This window comes from Pelodiscus sinensis, chromosome Z (genome assembly GCF_052426305.1).
Source record: "Pelodiscus sinensis isolate ZL-2025 chromosome Z, ASM5242630v1, whole genome shotgun sequence".
Classification (NCBI taxonomy): Eukaryota; Metazoa; Chordata; order Testudines; family Trionychidae; genus Pelodiscus; species Pelodiscus sinensis.
This window is the reverse complement of record NC_143085.1, coordinates 31,610,934-31,629,198: the sequence shown is the minus strand read 5'-3', so window position 1 is coordinate 31,629,198 and position 18,265 is coordinate 31,610,934. Positions and strand designations below refer to the sequence as shown.

The 18,265-nt window shown below is 46.4% G+C and overlaps 1 protein-coding gene and 1 pseudogene across 7 annotated transcripts in view; both read right to left on the bottom strand.

The window, feature by feature from the left end:
• KNTC1 (kinetochore associated 1) overlaps positions 1 to 18,265 on the bottom strand; it is a 146,529-nt gene that overhangs the window by 76,603 nt on the left and 51,661 nt on the right. For all 7 annotated transcript variants that reach the window (XM_075898678.2, XM_089775156.1, XM_075898679.2 and 4 more), the window contains 8 exons: positions 18,056 to 18,199; positions 17,796 to 17,852; positions 17,608 to 17,697; positions 11,097 to 11,210; positions 7,285 to 7,428; positions 6,960 to 7,058; positions 3,720 to 3,823; positions 3,449 to 3,554 (listed from right to left, as the gene is read on the bottom strand). In XM_075898678.2, coding sequence (XP_075754793.2) covers positions 3,449 to 3,554; positions 3,720 to 3,823; positions 6,960 to 7,058; positions 7,285 to 7,428; positions 11,097 to 11,210; positions 17,608 to 17,697; positions 17,796 to 17,852; positions 18,056 to 18,199 — 858 coding nt within the window. The remainder of the gene's footprint in view (positions 1 to 3,448; positions 3,555 to 3,719; positions 3,824 to 6,959; positions 7,059 to 7,284; positions 7,429 to 11,096; positions 11,211 to 17,607; positions 17,698 to 17,795; positions 17,853 to 18,055; positions 18,200 to 18,265) is intronic.
• LOC142818519 (thyroid transcription factor 1-associated protein 26 pseudogene) lies at positions 9,097 to 11,041 on the bottom strand (annotated as a pseudogene).

The window sequence follows — 18,265 nt, the reverse complement described above, 5'->3', positions numbered from 1 at the left end:
GCGACCTCAAGGGATTGTGCGCTACCTTGAGCCACCCCTGCAATGGGCGCATGCGTAGCCTGGCGTGTTGGACCACGTAAGTGCCCGCCGCCATGTGGCCTAGCAGCCTCATGCAGGTCCTCGCCGTCATAGTCGGGAACTCCTGCAGCCCCACTACCAGCGATTGAATGGTTGTAAATCTGTCTTTTGGTAGGGACGCCTTGCCTACAGGCGAGTCCAGATGGGCCCCCACAAAGTCTATGACTTGCCTGGGCTCTAGCAGTGACTTGGCCTTGTTTATGAGGAGGCCGAGACCCTCGAACAGAGCCCTGGCCCTCAAGACATGGTCCAGTACTTGTTCTCGAGACTTGCCCTTTATGAGCCAGTTGTCCAGGTATGGGAACACTTGGACCCTTTGCCGCCTCAGGAACACGGCCACCACCGTCATACATTTGGAATGTAAACAAGGACGGCCCCTCAAAGGGCAGGTCCTGAATGGTGGTCTGCACGTCGGGTGGGATGCCAGACACCTGCAGCCAGGCACTACGCCTCATCACCACCCCTGTGGCCATGGTGCGGGCTGCTGAATCGGCTGCGTCCAAGGCCGCCTGGAGAGAGGTACGCGCCACTGCTTGTCCCTCTTCCGTCAAGGCCCCGAATTCCTGGCGGGATTCGGGAGGAAGCTGGCTGGCAAATTTCTGCATAGAAGCCCATGTGTTAAAAGCATAACGCCCCAGCATCAGTTGCTGGTTAGCTATACGTAGCTGGAGGCCCCCCGTGGCATAGGCCTTCCAGCCAAGCAGGTCCAATCTTCTAGGCTCCTTCGCCTTTGGGGTGGGGCTGGGAGGCCCTTGGCGCGCCTTTTGCCCAGCGGCCTGAACCACTATGGAGCCCGGAGTCGGGTGGGTAAATAGATACTCATGCCCCTCCTGGGGTACATAGTATCTTCTCTCGACCCCCTTCTGGGTCGGTGCAATAGAGGCCGGCATCTGCCACAGGGTTTTAGACAGCTTGTCCACCGTTTTATTCAGTGGGAGCGCCACTCGACCAGGGCCCGCTGCCGCTATGATGTCCACCATCGGATCTAAGTCCTCGTGAACCTCCTCGTGCTGGACCGCAAGATTAACCGCCAGCCTTCGAAGCAGCTCCTGATGCGCCCTGGAGTCCATAGACAGGGGCTGAGGTGCGGGGTCGGCCAGGGCCTCGTCTGGCAAGGATGACGAGAAGTCCCTTGAGGGGATTGCCTTCTCGGTCATCTGTGCCCCGGTTCCCCCTGGCCAATAACCGGGGGTCTCGGCCCCGACGCCATGGGCGAGCCACCTCCAGGCGGGGGGGCTGTTAAGGGGGTGGCAGACGGGGTGCTACTTCTTCGAGATGACCCCGCTGCCGGCCCCGTAGGGGGAGGCCCCTGGGCCTGATGGTATGCCCAGGGCATCCAGAAAGCCCACTGGTGTTGCCCCTGCGATTGCTGCTGGACCATCGGCTCCCGGTGAGATGATCTGACCGACGAGCGGAACCTATGGCAGGGCCGCGACCTATATGAGGGCCCGGTCGAAGCCGCTGACTCAGCCTCCGACTCCGAAGAGTACTCTGATGCTGACCTGGGAGGGGCCGATGAAGCCTGCACCCTACGTTGTTCTGCCATGGCCGATGGCTTGCCCCTGTGCACCACTCGCGGTGCCGGTGGTGGCATGAGTGGAGGCCCTTCCTGCGGCGGTACCGCGCCTGGATGCATCTGATAAACCGGTGCGTACCCCTCCGGTGCCGTCACGTGCATCGGTGCCGCGCTCTGCTGCTGTGCTCCCAAGGAGTAAGCAGGGATCGGTGCCGGGAGAGGCATCAGCGTCGGTGCCGTGCGGGGCGCCTGTTGCAGCACCGCAGGTGGCGCGTAGTACGGTGCCGGGCCCTGCACCGCCCAGGGAGCTGTCTGCGGCACCAGACCCTGCACCGGTGCTGTTGGCGTTGTGAGCCCACATGCTCCCGGAGTCGCTGCCGGTGCCGTTGGGAGCGGGCCCGGGGTCGGTGCCGGTGTTCGTCCCAGCTCCGGTGCCGGTGTTCTCCCCGGCACCGGGGGAAACTGCTGCTGCTGGGCCGAGGCCTCCCCTTTGCCCAGAGGGTCCCACGACCCAGCCCTGTCCTGCTGGGGGGCACTTGAGGCTGGCGCTGGCGCAGTCCGCTCCTGCAGCACCGGGCCCTCCCCTTCATCCACAGCCATGTGAATGAGGTCCCGGGCCGCCTCAAAAGTTTCTGGGGTGGAAGGCCGACAGACCTCTCCTAGCCCCACAGGCTGCCTAGGGCTCTTGCCCTTGTCCGGGCTGTGCCTCTTTCTAGAGGACTTAGAAGAAAGGTGCCCCTCCTTAGGGCGCACCTTCTGGGCACTCCTCTCTGCCGAGCGTCCCTCAAGCTCTTGGAGGCCCTTGGCACCGGTGACGGCGATCTGCGCCTTGGTGCCCTGCTGTCCGACGGTGCCGCCGTCGGTGCGCTGCGGGCAGAGTGAGGCCGCTCCTCGCCCTGAGGCTGCAGTGCCGACTCCATTAGCAGGAGTTTCAGCCGGAAGTCCCTCTCCTTCTTAGTCCTGGGCTTAAAGCTCTTGCAGATAGAGCAGCTTTCAGCTCGATGTGCCTCGCCCAGACACTTTAGGCAGTCAGAATGGGGATCTCCGCAGGGCATGGGCTTGGAGCAGGAGGCACAGGGTTTGAAGCCCTGGGGCCCTGGCATGCCCTCCCCTCACGGGAGGGTTCCACTGCTCCCTTATCTAAATAACTATTTACAATACTTAACAACTACTTAACTAGATAGGAAACTTCAACTGCGAACTATAATACAAGGGATAAGAGATAAGCTGCTAAGAGATAGGCAATAGCCTGAAGCACGCTCCAGCTACCGTCACGGGCGGTAAGAAGGAACTGAGGGGTGGGAGGGCCAGCAGGGGTATATATGCACCGGTATACCGGCGCCACTCCAGGGGGCTCCCTGCTGGCCCTATGGATACTGCTAAGGGAAAAAAGCTCCGGAATCCGTGCACGCGGCGCGCATACACCTAATCAGAATGGACATGAGCAAGCACTTGAAGAAGAACTAATAAGCATCTTTCCGAACAGCTCTCAGCAATAAAATGCAAATGCCTACTTCTAATTCAGTCCCGCAAGCCATTTTAACAGTTCTTAAATTTTCATGCAGCCTGAAAGCATGAGAGTGGGAACTGAAATTTACATTTGTCTTGCTAATTTTATTTTTCTGTTCTGGATTCTCTTTGTGCAATCTGATTTTTTTCTAATAGAGCTTGATTCGTATTTAGATATCTAAAGGAAGTGGCCAGACTTTTGAAAAGAAATAGCAGAACAATGGAAGCTAAGATCTTCTCAAAATCTGGCCACTACAGTCATATCAAAACACTCGAAATCTTGCATAGTACTTTTTATTTGAATATATATTAAAATAAAAATATAAATAACATCTCAACACTTACCATTATCATATGTTTGTCCTTTAAAAGATTAGTGTCTCTTATTCCATATCCCCGTAACAGTGTTTTCATCTCCATTAGCGTGTAACTTTCCTGCAATAACTTCACTCTACAAATAGATGTCACTATTAATAATTTTGCTTCTTCTAATGGCACATAGTTAAAAATAAAGAGTTCAACTCTGAATTCTAATCGAAAGAAAAAACAAAAAAGAGTACAATATCTTTGAGATTTTGAAGAGATAGGTGTTAGGAGTTAAGGAATGTTCCCTTACTTGACATGGTTCATTTCCAAATGCTGCTTCACCAGCTGCTCGACTGCTGCGCTCCAAGGCACCAGAGCACTATTCATTATCTGCAGTACTGCATCAAATATCAGCTGCAAAGCAATGCAAATTTCTATGAAAACGAAGGTCTGAATTACATAATTCCTTTAAGTATTGTTTACCCATGACTCAGACATGAAAGACTTCTCCCTTCACAACCTTCATTTATATAAGAGGGTATCCCCAAGTTTTACACAATAAAGACACACCTTGAAAGCCCTCAAACTGCAGGTTGGACCTCACTGGTCTGGCATCCTCAGGACCTGACTGGTCCCAAATGAGGAGATTTGCCAAATCAGGGGAAGTCCATCCTCTCCTGACCCAGGCTGCCACAGTGTTAGGGCCCCAGCCTGCCCCCACTGCTGCTCCGGGGCTCTCTCGATCAGGGTTGGCAACCCCTGGCCCATGTGCCAAAAGAAGCATGAGAGCAGATTTTCACTGGCATGTGGGCTGGAAGCTCAGTCCTGCCCCTCCGCCCCATGCAGTGGGGAGCTCATGCTGTGGCTCCAGCCTCAGCCATGCAGCTGCATGCTGGAGCACTAGCTCCAGCTTCCTACTGGGGCGGGAGAGGCGCAGTCCCTTGGGCTGCCTCTGTTCAGCCTGGGCAGGCAGATCCCAGAAGCTCAGGGGTTAACCCTGTCCCTCCCTCCTACAGGCTTGGCTTCCTGCTTTGGGAGGGGGCAGGGCTAGGGCGGGCCACCCAGTCAAATGTAGCGCGCCAGGGCCCAGGGTACACCACGCTGCTCCCTGCGGGCTGTGCACGGGGGCAAGGAGCCCCTTCTCCGTGCCCTGCTGCGCCCAGCCAGGCTAGAGCCAGCCCATGGCAGCCTGGGCTCTGCCTGCCCCGGTCCTGGAGCCACAGCCTGCAGGCAAATAGCCAGGCAGGGCAGGGAAAAGATTCTGCCTTACTCACCGGCAGGGTGGGGACGGAAGCTGGGGCACAGGGATGTGATGGTATGGGGGGAGGGAGCAAAGGAGGATTCGGGGGCAGGGATTTCACTGAAGGGCATGGGGCAATGCAGGGGATCAGGTAGGGAGGGATCATGGAGCTTAGGGGAACAATGCTGGAGCAGAGGGAAGATGTGAAAGGGGGATACAATTTTACTTTGTAGAGGCTGCACTTTCCTTTAGTCCCCACTTCTTTGCCTCTCTCTCCAACTAGCTAATTTGGCTGCATTCTCACCTTCTCACCCTTTCTGCTTATCTCCTCCAATTCCCTCCTGCTCCCAAACTCTCTCTCGCACCCCCACCCCATGCTCTTTCCTGTCGCCAAACTTCCTTCCAGACTCTGCCCTTCTTACCTTGTCCTCTACCCCACCTCCTGCATCCCTATCCCATTCGCTGGCAGCCCTGTCCCGCACATTGAACCCCTTATTTTTGTACCTCTCTCTGAGAGCCTAAGAGGGTCTACAAAATTCACTAACTTTAGAACCCCAGAAAAGTAAATCTGGGCTATGAAAAGCCTTGACTCTCAGTCCGCCCTGTCCCTTTCCCTCACCCCATGAGGCTGGAGTGTCAGAACAGTGAGGTGTCTCAGTTGGGGGCCACATCGGTGAGGGTTGGGGATTTGGGGAGGAGTTTTTTTGCTTCTCACTTGTGTGGCCCTCAACTCAGAAAAGGTTCCTGACCTCTGCCATAAAGAAAGAAAACATTTAAACCATTTTTATTGGACATAATATTTTACTTTATTTAAAATGAAATATGAAAAACTAACATGAGAAAGTTAAAACTCTTAATCTGTTTAAAACTCTTAATCCATTCTCCCCAGCTGCAGCACTAGCAAAATGACTCAGGCGAAATTATGTAATCAACAGTGAGTTTCCATTAGCAACTGGTAGTCCACTGAAAGGTTTGCATTGACTAAAGTGATACACAGGGTGCATGGTGAAGAGTCGTCCCCTTCCCCTCTGGGAGAGCAGCACTGCCCAGGGCAGGAGGGTTAAATCTTGACATGCCACTTTGGACTCCTGCTTTAGATGCTGCCAAGCCTACCACTGGAACCGGAGCATCGCAGCCACTGTGCTGCCTGCTCCTCTACCTCACACACATATACTGGGTTCATGGCTGAGTTGCTGTTGCCCTCTATGGAACTCCTGACCCGCCGCCAGACCTCCTTGTTTCTGAGCTCTGTAGTCCAGGAACATACATGGTCAGTGCCAGACCACGGATGTTGCTAGACCAGGGAGTCCCAGTTAAGGAACTACAACCTGTATCATAATTTATAGTCTAATTCTACCAGGGTTCTACATGCATAATTCCCATAGATGTGCTATGTATCTTTAACATTTTCTAAGTAGTATGCTTTTCTTTTTAAGTTTCTGTCTTTTAGCAATCATAATAAAGGGTTTGGAGAGCTTCTTCCAAACTTTAAGTACAGGTTGAACCTCTCTAATCTGTCACCCTCAGGACCTGACCAGTGCCAAACCAGAGAAGGTTAATATGGTCTAGCAGCACTACCAACACTTCCATTGCTTACTGGAGTCTTATAAAACATTTAAAGGTAAATTAGAACTAAATAACAGCACAGAACACCCAGAACCAGCACTAGTGGCTGTAAACAAACTTCATGGGATTGCAGGAAACTTGGTCCCACCCATAAGTGCACATCCGGCTATCTAAAATTATGCTGGACCAGACAGGTTCAATCTGTGCAATATTAAATCATGCACGCTTTCCTGACGGCTTTATAAAGTTATTGAAGGTAGGTCCAAATATTGTTAAATGACTAAAACTCAACAAGTTGCTCATGCAATGCAACTTTTATATTATAAAATATTATATGCATCATAACTGCTGGTAATGAAACAATTCTTGTGAAAGAGAAACATACAACTACAAAGCTATGGAGACTGAGGTAATGCTGGTGGCTCAATGATAATGGCAGTGAACAATCACTCTCCCAAGAGGCACCATTTTGACTCCCCCTGAAATCATGATCATTGAAAGTACTCAGCACCTTGCATTGCTACCCTATAAGGACAGCTGGAAAGCAGAAACTAAACAACCTTCCTAGGAAAAGGAAAAGGCACTAGACAAAGCAAAACAAATCCTTCTGGGATTGACTGAAAGGCAGGATGATATTTGTCCCATCTCTTACTCCTACCACACAATGAATTCTGTTCTTGAATATAAACATAATTCTTTCATAAGAGAACAGGCAAGCGTAATATCCTTATCTAATATACTTACATCTATATCAGATATGCAGCCAACGACAGCTATTGCTTTTGCCTCCCACGGAGATTCAAAAACTGATGTAGACCGTGTACGATAGCGTTCTAGCAAGTCCTGAGTATTTGATAAACACGGTTTAATACACTAAAGATTTAGAATTACGGCAAAAGCATTCCATAATTCAAACACTAAAGATCAGATTTTATCATTCAAATCAACAGGATTGTACCCAGAAGTAAGGGTATCAGAAGCTGGTCCTAAATCTTAAGAGTAAATAGCAATCATACTTGATTTCATGCCTAGAGTAGCATCCCTTTAAAAAGAAAGAGAAAATGGATACCTTTATATACTGCAAGAGAAGTTCATCCTGTTGTAATTTATGTTCATGTATGTATGGTTTTATAAATTTCTCCAAAATGGACGGAATGAGTTCTGGTGCCAAAACTTTATCAATCATGCGAAATACTATTGTACTTGCATTTTCCTAGGGGGCAGAAAAACACAGTTACAAAAACATGAATTCCACAGCATGTTAAATAGCACAAGAACAGGGTTCTTCCTTCATTTCTCTAAGGGCCTTATCCAGTACCCAATGAAGTCAAAGGGAAACCCCAGGACCCAACATTCATTGCCTTGCCCAAAGAAACCAAATACCCTACAGCAGCATTTCCCAAACTATGAGCCATGGCCCGGTACCGGGCAGCGGGGAAAAAATACCGGGCCTCAGCATGGCTGCCGGGAGGGGAGCAGAATGGGGCGGGATGGGAGGAGGTGGGGGGGAAAAAGGGGGGAACTGGCCGCTGGGAAGTAGGGTTGCGGGCAGCCATCGGAAGCGGGGTAAGGGGCAGCAGGGCTGTCCCGCGGAGATCAGGGTGGGTGGCAGCAGAAGCAGGGTTGGGGGCAGCTGTCCCATGGAGATTGGGGTGGCCAGACGGGCAGCGGAACCAGGGCTGGATGGGGTGGACTGGCTGGGAGAGATCGGGAGAAGGACGACTGGAGAACCACCTTCCGGAAGCAGGGCTGGATTGGGGCAACGGGTTCGCCAGGGGATGGGGTGGGAGGGAGGGCTGGATGGGGGAGATTGGGAGAAGGGCGGGGCAGGGGAAGCAGGACTGACCTGGGCACACACAGACCTAGGCATACGAGTAAGTCCGGCCCCGGGGATTCCATTTTGCCCTCCATGCCCTCCCTAGAGTAGTTGCGAACTGCTTGACTGGTAGACACACTCACACAGCATGAGCACATCTACTAGCCAGGCAGTTCGCAGATACGGACTGATATACCTAATAATAATAAAACTTACCTAATTAAAAAATACTGGACATTTTATATGTCTGGAATTTTCTCAATTTGTTTCCCAGACAAAACCCTCAAATACCAGACCGTCCGGTACAAAACTGGAAACCTGGCAACCCTACCCCTCCTTGTACCCTCCCTCCTAGCAAGATACCCTGCCCCCAATCTGCTCCTGCTCCCGCCTCCTGGAGTGCCTGTGTGGCACCGGGTACCCCAAGCCCTGGCCCAGGCTGGGCAGGTGATGCAACCGGGTGAAACACTGACATTTATTCATTTTTTACTTATTTTTTATATGCATTTATATTTTTGAGCTGAAAAAAACAGTACTGGAAAAAAAAAAAAAAAACAGGTTCCAACTAAAGTAAAAAGTTTGGGAATCTCTGACCTAGCCAGCTTTCTATCCATCTTACAGTCCATTTATCCAATCCATATTCCCTTAGCCTTCTGGCAAGAATACTGTGGGTGACGGTATCAAAAGCTTTGCTAAAGCTGGCACTGGGGGCTTTGCGAGGACCAGAAACAACTTATTTGAATATTCATCATTTGCTTAATGAATATGCAAATGTGCGAATGAATGTTATCGGTCCTCCAAAAGCTCGTGAATGGATTTACTGGTCCCTGTGTCAAAAAGTTTGGGAACCTCTGCCCTACAGTAGTGGCCACCCAGCTGGTCAAACATGAGAATGACTAGTCAAACATGAGAAGTCTCCCAGTCAATTGTGATTGACACTTGATCCCATGCCACTGGTCTATTCCCAGAAGCAGCCAATGCTGCCATGTATGGAGTTTTTTTTTTTTTTTTTTTTTTTTTTTTAAGCAGACATTTAATTAATTGAAAAAAAGAAGATAAGCTGGTCTATGTTTTTTGTTATATTTTCTGAAGGAGAAATTCTATTTGTAAATTTAGATTTGGCTGTCCTTTTTTGGTCCTTTTACTTAATATTTTAAATGCTTCCATTTTCTTTTGCTTGTAGAGCCTTTGAGCTTCTTCTCTTTCTTGTTTCCTTTTCTCTGCTGCCTCTTTCTTCTTGGCGCATTCAGCCTTTACTTTCTCATATTCTTCTTTTGCTTTTTGATTTGAAGTTTTCTTTTTAAACTTCCTTTGAGTCCTATCTGACTTTACTGTTGTTTTGTATTTTTGTCCCAACAAAAGTAGAGCTCTTTTATTTTTTGACTGTTTCTCAAGTAGTTCCTCTTCAGCCAAATAGAGATGCTTCAAGTGGTCTGGGTAAATATCTGTGTATTTAACTTCCCGTTCAGTATGTACCTTTCTTTCCTTTTTTAGTAATTTCTTATATTCCTGTTGGATCTTTTGCTTTCTCCAAAATGCAAATCCTTGTCCCTCCCGGACGTTTCCCAGCAAGTTCTGCTGCGGGTCCAGCCGCCACGGCCACTTCCGGTGGGGATCCCGGGCCGTTGCGGTGTTTTTCTTCAGGGCTGGCCCGCGCCTCGCAGCCACCGGTGCCATCAGCCTTGCTTCCTCCCCCGTCGCGCTCCGGGTACGTCACCCAACAGCGCCCGCTTCCTATGGAGATGAGGTGGATGGACAGAACAGGAACTGTGGCCAATGGGAGCTGACGGGGCAGTGCGCTAAACCAAATCAAGCCAAGCTATCTGCCTCCCACCCTCACCTCCATAGTCAGGGGTCTTGGCTCCTTTCAGGAGCAGCATAAATACCCTGCACAGATAGAAATGTCTATCCTCAGAGATGCATCAATATCAGCTGATCACTGGACTCTGTTCCCAGAAGTCATGGTAGCTAAAGGAGAGGAACATGGTGCCACCACACCCAAGAGCCTGAGTTTTCTTCATGATATCCCAATAAAATAGGGTAGACTCTATTGATCTCAAATCCTGGCAATTGACAAAGTAAATCTCATCACCCTCCCTCCACCACAGGGGGGACTCAGGGTGCAGACGCTGGCCTGCAAAGACCACAAGATCTCACCATATCTCTGGAGTCCAAGGCACAATATCAAAATCCCTGATCTTTTATCTCAGGGAACCATTCACTGTAGTCTCTTAACCACACTGAAAATCTAACAAATTGCAATGAATAAACAAGTCCACCCCAATACCTCTATTAGGTACTAAGTGTGTTACTCCTCAATTTAATGTGGCTTGAAGGTACTACAAAATAGTCCTGTCAATTGGACCATGGAAAAAACCACATTCCTGACCCCCTAAACAGTTGATCAACTAGACCCATAGCATCTGTCAGGCTGGGTTCTTACTCCTAGTTTGGAAAGAGTGGGCTGCTGGAACAGAGTCAAAAGAGGCTCTACAAGGATCCTGCACTGGGCTAAATTCTGAGAGTTGCAAATGCTGCCTAATCAGCACCTCTCTCCCCCAGCTGGCCACTTGGTGAGACTCTGAGGGGAGGAACTATCTATTGTCCTTTGGCAAGTGTCTTCCTCCCTCACTACTGGCCCTATCAAGTTCATCCACCAGTTAATGCAGGTAGATGACAAATGCTGCAATTCAAAGTGAGCTATGTAAACACCGTCGTACACTGTGGCTGGAGAGAAGGTGCTGGACACTGTACTGCTAAAAATAGCATTGTATATGTAGGAAGAGGCACTTCAATTTATAGAGAGGTTTGGTGTGTTTGTACCCTGCTCATCTAAGCAGTGCTGCACCATCTAGACTGCTAGCTGAAAGTACTGTACATGGCACTAAGTGTACATGTAACTATAGAGTCTGTGTCAGAATTGAGATTATAGCCATGCAGTTCTTTACTTAAAATCCTATGTTCAGTAATCCATCGAACTATTCTAGCTAACCCAGTGATTTTTAATCAAGTGCCAACTATACGTATAATACTCAGATATTATTTTAATAAGCCTGCAATATTACCTTTTCAAAATCACAGAGTGATAGACTGCAGTTGTATTTTCTGTAGAGCTCTACCAAGTCTTGTAAATCATTCACCAGCTTCTTTAACCGATGTACCTCTTCACAATCACACTTCTGAAACATAAAAGCAGAAAAAACATTTCTGAAGTGCTAATAAAAATTGTCTGAGGTTTGTATATTATGTGAAGTTCTTTGCAGAATTGCTATTGTTTTCATAAAAACTTACAATAGAAAAGTCAGACCATAGTCATAAAATGAGACAGGAGTGGCCAGAGACAACTGTTTCACTATATCCACAGGTGCAACTGTAGGTACAGAATACACATTACAATAATTTACATAACTTTACTTTTATTTGAATGGTCTAATCAAGTTTTGACATAGCTACTTTTGACAAGGCTATTTGTGCCTACACACCAGTAGCAAATCCTATTTCTGTGGAATTCAACTTCCATTAAAACAAAATAAAACCTACAAGTTTCTGGCTCGGACTTCTATGAATTGAATATTGGCCAGTTCAGTGTTCAGCAAACAGGGGCAGCAAACAGGGAGTTTCAAGAGGGAGTTCTCCAGGTAAAGGAGGAGCAAATACGGGACCCTTGAGATAAGTGGCTGTCTGCAGTGTGTGTTTGTATGTTTGGGGGTTACTTCCTGCATGCTGAGCTTGTGTTTGTGTGTTTGGTTTGTTTGTTTGAAGGAGCATGTGCTGTGGCCAGCAGTTGGAAGCTGTGAGCTTCTAAAGGTTTGAAATCTAGAAGCCTCTGTTCATTGGCTGAGCCTTAGTCAGAGGGACGGGCTATCAGGAAGGCAAGGGCTTTATAAAGCAGCGACTCAGCAACCAGGGAGCTTTGTGAACAGGGGCAGCAAACAGGGAGTTTTAAGAGGGAGCTGGGAAGGGGCCATGGTATACTTGCCATTCTTTATGGTTTAGTTTACAGGTTTTAATCAAAACTTCCTGATTTAACTAAAAACCCTATCAATAATCTAGGTAGCTGTAGGAGACAATGCAGGCAGAAGCCCAGGAGCAGAGTGGGGGCTATCCTGTTTATTGTATTCAGTGTTGCATGTATGATTACCTGCCCTGTGGGCGGGTGGCGTAAGTGTGCATTTGGTGCAAGGAGCTCCTGACCCTCAGAGACAACGTATGAGCTTTGGAGGCCAAGATGGCTGAACTGGAGGAGCTGAGGGAGGCAAAGAGGTACGTAGATGAGGCTGAGACACTGTAGAATTGTCCCACCTCCAGTCAAACAGCCCCTGTGCTGTAAAGGAGGATGAAAGGCTCAGGGAAAGGGAGCAGTCAACGGGAGCAGATGGAAACCTTCCCATAGATGGGACCCTCCTTCTAGATGTTGCAGTATCCTCTCGCACTGAGGTTACCTCTCCAGGGGAAGGAACGCCAGTCATTAGGAAAAAGCAGGTGTTAGTAATGGGAGATTTGATCATTAGAAATGTAGATAGCTGGGTTTGCGATGACCGGGAGAACCGTATGGTGATTTGCCTGTCTGGTGCGAAGGTTGCAGAGCTCTCGAGGGATCTAGATAGACTTATGTGCAGTGTTGGGGAGGAGCTGGTGGTCATGGTACATGTAAGTACCAATGATATAAGGTAGGGTAGAAGAGACGCCTTGGAGGCCAAATTGAGGCTGCTAGGAAAGAGACTGAAATCCAGGACCTCTATGGTGGCATTCTCAGAAATGCTTCCAGCTCCACGCACAGGGCCAGATAGGCAGGAAGAGCTTCAGAGTCTCAATGCGTGGATGGACGATGGTGTAGGGAGGAGGGGTTTAGCTTTATATGGAACTGGGGAAACTTTTGGAATAGGAAGAGCCTATACAGGAAGGATGGGCTCCACCTAAACCAAAGGGGATCCAGACTGCTGGCACTTAACATTAAAAAGGTTGCAGAACAGTTTTTAAACTAAGAGATGGGAGAAAGCCAATTGGTGCAGAGGAGCACTTGGATCGGATAGAGACATCTCTTAGAGGAGAGTCTATTGATAGAGATTCTCTAGGTTTTAGTCAGGAGGAGAGGATGAAAGAGGATAAAGTATGGGCAAGATCAGACAAAAAAAAACATTCACATAAAAAAGAATCTGACATCAGAAAAGGGCAGACAAATAAACAGTGCTAAGTTTTTAAAGTGCTTGTACACAAATGCTAGAAGTCTAAAAAATAAGATAGATGAACTAGAGTGCCTCGTGTGAAAGGAGGATATGGATATAATAGGCATCACAGAAATCTGGTGGTGTGAGGACAATCAATGGGACACAACCATTCCAGGGTATAAAATATATCGGAAGGACAGAACAGGTCATGTGGGTGGGAGAGTGGCACTATATGTAAAAGAAAATTTAGAATCAAATGAAGTAAAAAAAATCTTAAATGACTCAACATGTTCCATAAAATCACTATGGATAGTAATTCCCTGCTCTAATAAGAACGTAACAGTAGGGATCTATTATCGACCACCTGACCAGGACAGTAACAGTGACTATGAAATGCTAAGGGAGATTAGAGAGGCTATCAAAATAAAGAACTCAATAATAGTGGGGAATTTTAACTATCCCCATATTGACTGGGTACATGTTACCTCAGGACAAGATGCAGAGACAAAATTTCTTGATACCTTAAAAACAACTGCTTCTTGGAGCAACTGGTACAGGAACCCACAAAGAGAGAGGCAATTCTCAATTTAGTCCTGAGTGGCATGCAGGATCTGGTCCAAAAGGTAACTATAACAGGACCGTTAAGAAATAGTGACCATAATATAACAACATTTAACATTCCTGTGGTGGGAAGAACACCTCAGCAGCCCAACACTGTGGCATTTAATTTCAAAATGGGGAACTATGCAAATATGAGGAGGTTAGTTATACAGAAATGAAAAGGTACTGTGACTAAAGTAAAATCCCTGAAAGCTGCATAGACACTTTTCAAAGACACCATAATAGAGACCCAACTTAAAAGTATACCTCAAATTAAAATACATAGTAGGAAAATTTTAAAAAAAGCCACTGTGGCTTTACAATCACGTAAAAGAAGCAGCGAGAGATAAAAAAAAGACATCTTTTAAAAAGTGGAAGTCAAATCCTAGTGAGATAAATAGAAAGGAGCATAAACACAGCCAAATTAAATGTAAAAATGTAATAAGACAAGCCAAAAAAAGAGTTTGAAGAACAGCTAGCCAAAAACTCAAAAGGTAATAAAATGTTTAAGTACATCAGAAGCAGGAAGCCTGCTAAACAACTAGCGGGGACCCCGGACAATTGATACACAAAAGGAGCACTTAAAGACGATAAAGTCATTGCGGAGAAACTAAATTAATTCTTTGCTTCAGTCTTCACGGCTGAGGATGTTAGGGAGATTCCCAAACCTGACTTGTCCTTTGTAGGTGACAAATCAGAAGACTTGTCACAGATTGAAGTGTCATTAGATGAGGTTTTGGAATTAATTGATAAACGTAACAGTCACAAGTCACTGGGACCGGATGGCAATCACCCAAGAGTTCTGAAAATTCAAATGTGAAATTGGGGAGCTATTAACTATGGTTTGTAACCTATCCTTTAAATCTGCTTCTGCACCCAATGACTGGAAGATAGCTAATGTAACGCCAATATTTAAAAAAGGGCTCTCGAGGCAATCCCGGCAATTACAGACCAGTAAGTCTAACATCAGTACCAGGCAAATTAGGTGAACCAATAGTAAAGAATAAAATTTTCAAACACATAGAAGAACATAATTTGTTGGGCAAAAGTCAACATGGTTTCTGTAAAGGGAAATCATGTCTTACTAATCTATTAGAGTTCTTTGAAGGGGTCAACAAACATGTGGACGGGGGGATCCAGTAGATACAGTTTACTTAGATTTCCAGAAAGCCTTTGACAAGGACCCTCACCAAAGGCACTTATGTAAATTAAGTTGTCATGGGATAAGAGGGAAGATCATTTCATGGACTGAGAACTGGTTAAAACAAAGGGTAGGAATAAATGGTAAATTTTCAGAACAGAGAGGGGTAACCAGTGGTGTTCCCCAAAGATCAGTCCTAGGACCAATCCTATTCAACTTATTCATAAATGATATGGAGAGAGGGGTAAACTGAGGTGGCAAAGTTTGCAGACGATACTAAACTACTCAAGGTAGTTAAGACCAAAGCAGACTATCCACACAGTGTGCAGCGACAGTTAAAAAGGCAAACAGGATGTTAGAAATCATTAAAAAGGGGATAGAGAATAAGATGGAGAATATCTTATTGCTCTTATATAAATCTATGGGATGCCCACATCCTGAATATTGCCTACAGATGTGGTATCCTCAATCAAAAAATATATACTGGTATTAGAAAAGGTTCTGAGAAGGGCAACTAAAATGATTAGGGTTTTGGAACGGGTCCCATATGAGGAGAGATTAAAGAGACTAGGACTTTTCAGCTTGGAAAAGAGGAGAGTAAGCAGGAGGAGTGGGGGGCAAGAGGGCATGATAAAGGTCTATAAAAACATGAGTGGTGTGGAGAAAGTGAATAAGGAAAAGTTATTTACTTGTTCTCATAATATAAGAACTAGAGGCCATCAAATGAAACTAATGGGCAGCAGGTTTAAAACAAATAAAAGGAAGTTCTTCACACAGCACATAGTCAATTTATGGAACTCCTTGCCTGAGAAGGTTGTGAAGGCTAGGACTATACAAGGATTTAAAAGAGAACTAGATAAATTCATGGAGCAAAATCCATTAATGGCTATTAGCCAGTATGAGTAAGGAATGGTGTCCCTAGCCTTTGTCTGTCAGAGGGTGGAGATGGATAGCAGTAGAGAGCTCGCTTGATTATTACCTGTTCAATTCACTCCCTCTGGGATACCTGTCATTGGCCACTGTTGGCAGGCAGGATACTGGGCTGGATGGACCTTTGGTCTGACCCAGTATGGCCATTCTTATGTTCTTATTTTCCTGTCCAGAACTTTAGCAAATAGCAGTAAAGACTATTTAAAGACTAATTAGTTTAGCTATTTCTATTAGGGATCAATTAATTCAATAATCATGTAACTGCACAAAATCTCAATGGTTACATGATTTTCTACAGTCCTTATAGTTGGGGTGGGCAGTTATTGCACACCCAGCCAAATTCCTGGGGAGCAACCTGCCACTCCGTGCTGATACAAAGGCAGGAGTGTGGGGCTGCAGCAGTTTCTGTCCATGGGGGACCTAAGCTCCCCACTGAGAAGAGATGGTTTCCAGCATCCCAAAGAGCAGACTCTTTCTGTGGCAGACCCAGGCTTTCCATGGACAGACTGCCAAGGTTCCATGGCAGCAGCTCCAGTCCACAGGAGGCCTGAGCTCCCCATAGACAGGGGCTGTGCCAGCATCCCATCTGCCTCCCCCCCCCCGGCCCTGCTGCCCCTAGTACAGATGTTTAATATAGAAGCAGCAGTGTGGGGGGATGGAAGGGGAAAGGAAGCAGCTCCAAAGCTGGTGCTCATGGGGAGCTGACTTAAGCTGGCTCCCGCCTGCGTCCTCCATATCTCTGCGGGAGGCAGAAAGGGGGTGGATGGACAGACTGCTCCACAGAGCCAGCACGCACGGAGAGCTGGCTTAAAAGCTGACTTCCCATGTGTACCAGCTCCTGCCTGCCCCCCTCACCCTCCATGCTGCTGCCTCTCTATTAGAGGCAGCAGCACGGGGGGGGGGGGGGGGGGGGAGAGGAAGAGGCTGATGGGAGGTGGCAAAGCCGATTCCCCATGGGCACCAGCTACTACCTCCCCGCTCTGATACACAAACAGCAATGCACGGGAGTGTGTGTAGTCAATAGGATTAACCAATAAGCCCAGGCTTATTTGTATTGTTTACTATATGCTAACAATCCTAATTTCTATTCAGTAATGATACTATCAAGCATAATATCAATTTCATACTGCTGCTAAGAAAAACTAAATAGACACCAGAATTATTCATGTAGGCGTAGGACTCAAAAAACACTTGAGGCTGGTGAGAGGTAAAGTAGCAAACACCATTTTGTCCCTCTTGACTGCCATTAAGGCTCTAGAAGAAGAAACAGAAAAGGAATTCTCTCTTAAGGTTTTTTATTACTATCCACCACTTACATCTGTGTGCCTGAGTTGGTCCCTGAACCTCATTGATTTGTTTTGCATAATCACTGAAACCCAGTTCAGCATTTCACAGATTTGTTGTAAATACTGTTGAGGTGGTCAGGAACTTTGACAAGCTATAAGCAATTTCCCCCTTTTTTGCTAGGAGAGACATGTCACATTCTAATTTCAGAACTGTACATACACCAAGGTTATCAAAAAGGACATTTTATTAACATGGCTAAAAAGAGAAGACAAAGGAAGATAGGAACTTAATTCCTCATTCCACTAAAATGAGTCTTCCCTCACCAAAAAGAAATTGTATTGCTACTATTAGGTCTTAGTAATCATATTATAAAGAAAACTACACATTAATATCTGTCCTGTTGATGTAAATATTCAGCTCAGCAACATAGTGTTATTAAATACTCCTTACCAAAAGAATCCAGTGCCAGGAAGATTCAACTGGACTTTTACTAGTAAAAAACATCTGTGCCATTTGAAGTCCATTTTCTGGCCAGTTTGCCTACCCAAAATATTAGAAATTAGTGAGACTATCAGTACAAATCAAGAAATATGACATATGTACAAATACAAGGCTTTTGCAGAGTAAATGTACTTTACCTTGTCAGTTAATTCGAGGTTTCGAGCTCCTTGTTCCAGCCATTTTGCTAATATTTTCTGAAATTAAAAAAACAATTAAAATGTTCTATGTGGTAAAGCAAAATATTTACAATATGAAGTAAAATTAATTTTTTAAACAAATTGCAAAAAAGTCACAGTAATAATATAATTAAAACCCCATTTCTGTAAGAGGCTTGCCTGTAACCGTGTATCTGAAAAAATATTTTATACAGAAATCACCTGCATGAATAGTTTTTTACCTGTCCTTTTGGCACAACCTTCCTTACAAAAGGAATCACAACATTTTTAAACCACAGACACAGTTGTTTTATAGGAATGGTGGCACAAATTCTGTCAAGTAGATCCTCCAGCATTTTCATGTCAAAGCTGCTTTCAAAATCTGCCTAATATATAAAAACAAAACAATCATTTGTATTATGGATGATATATATCATCAGATAAAAATCTCT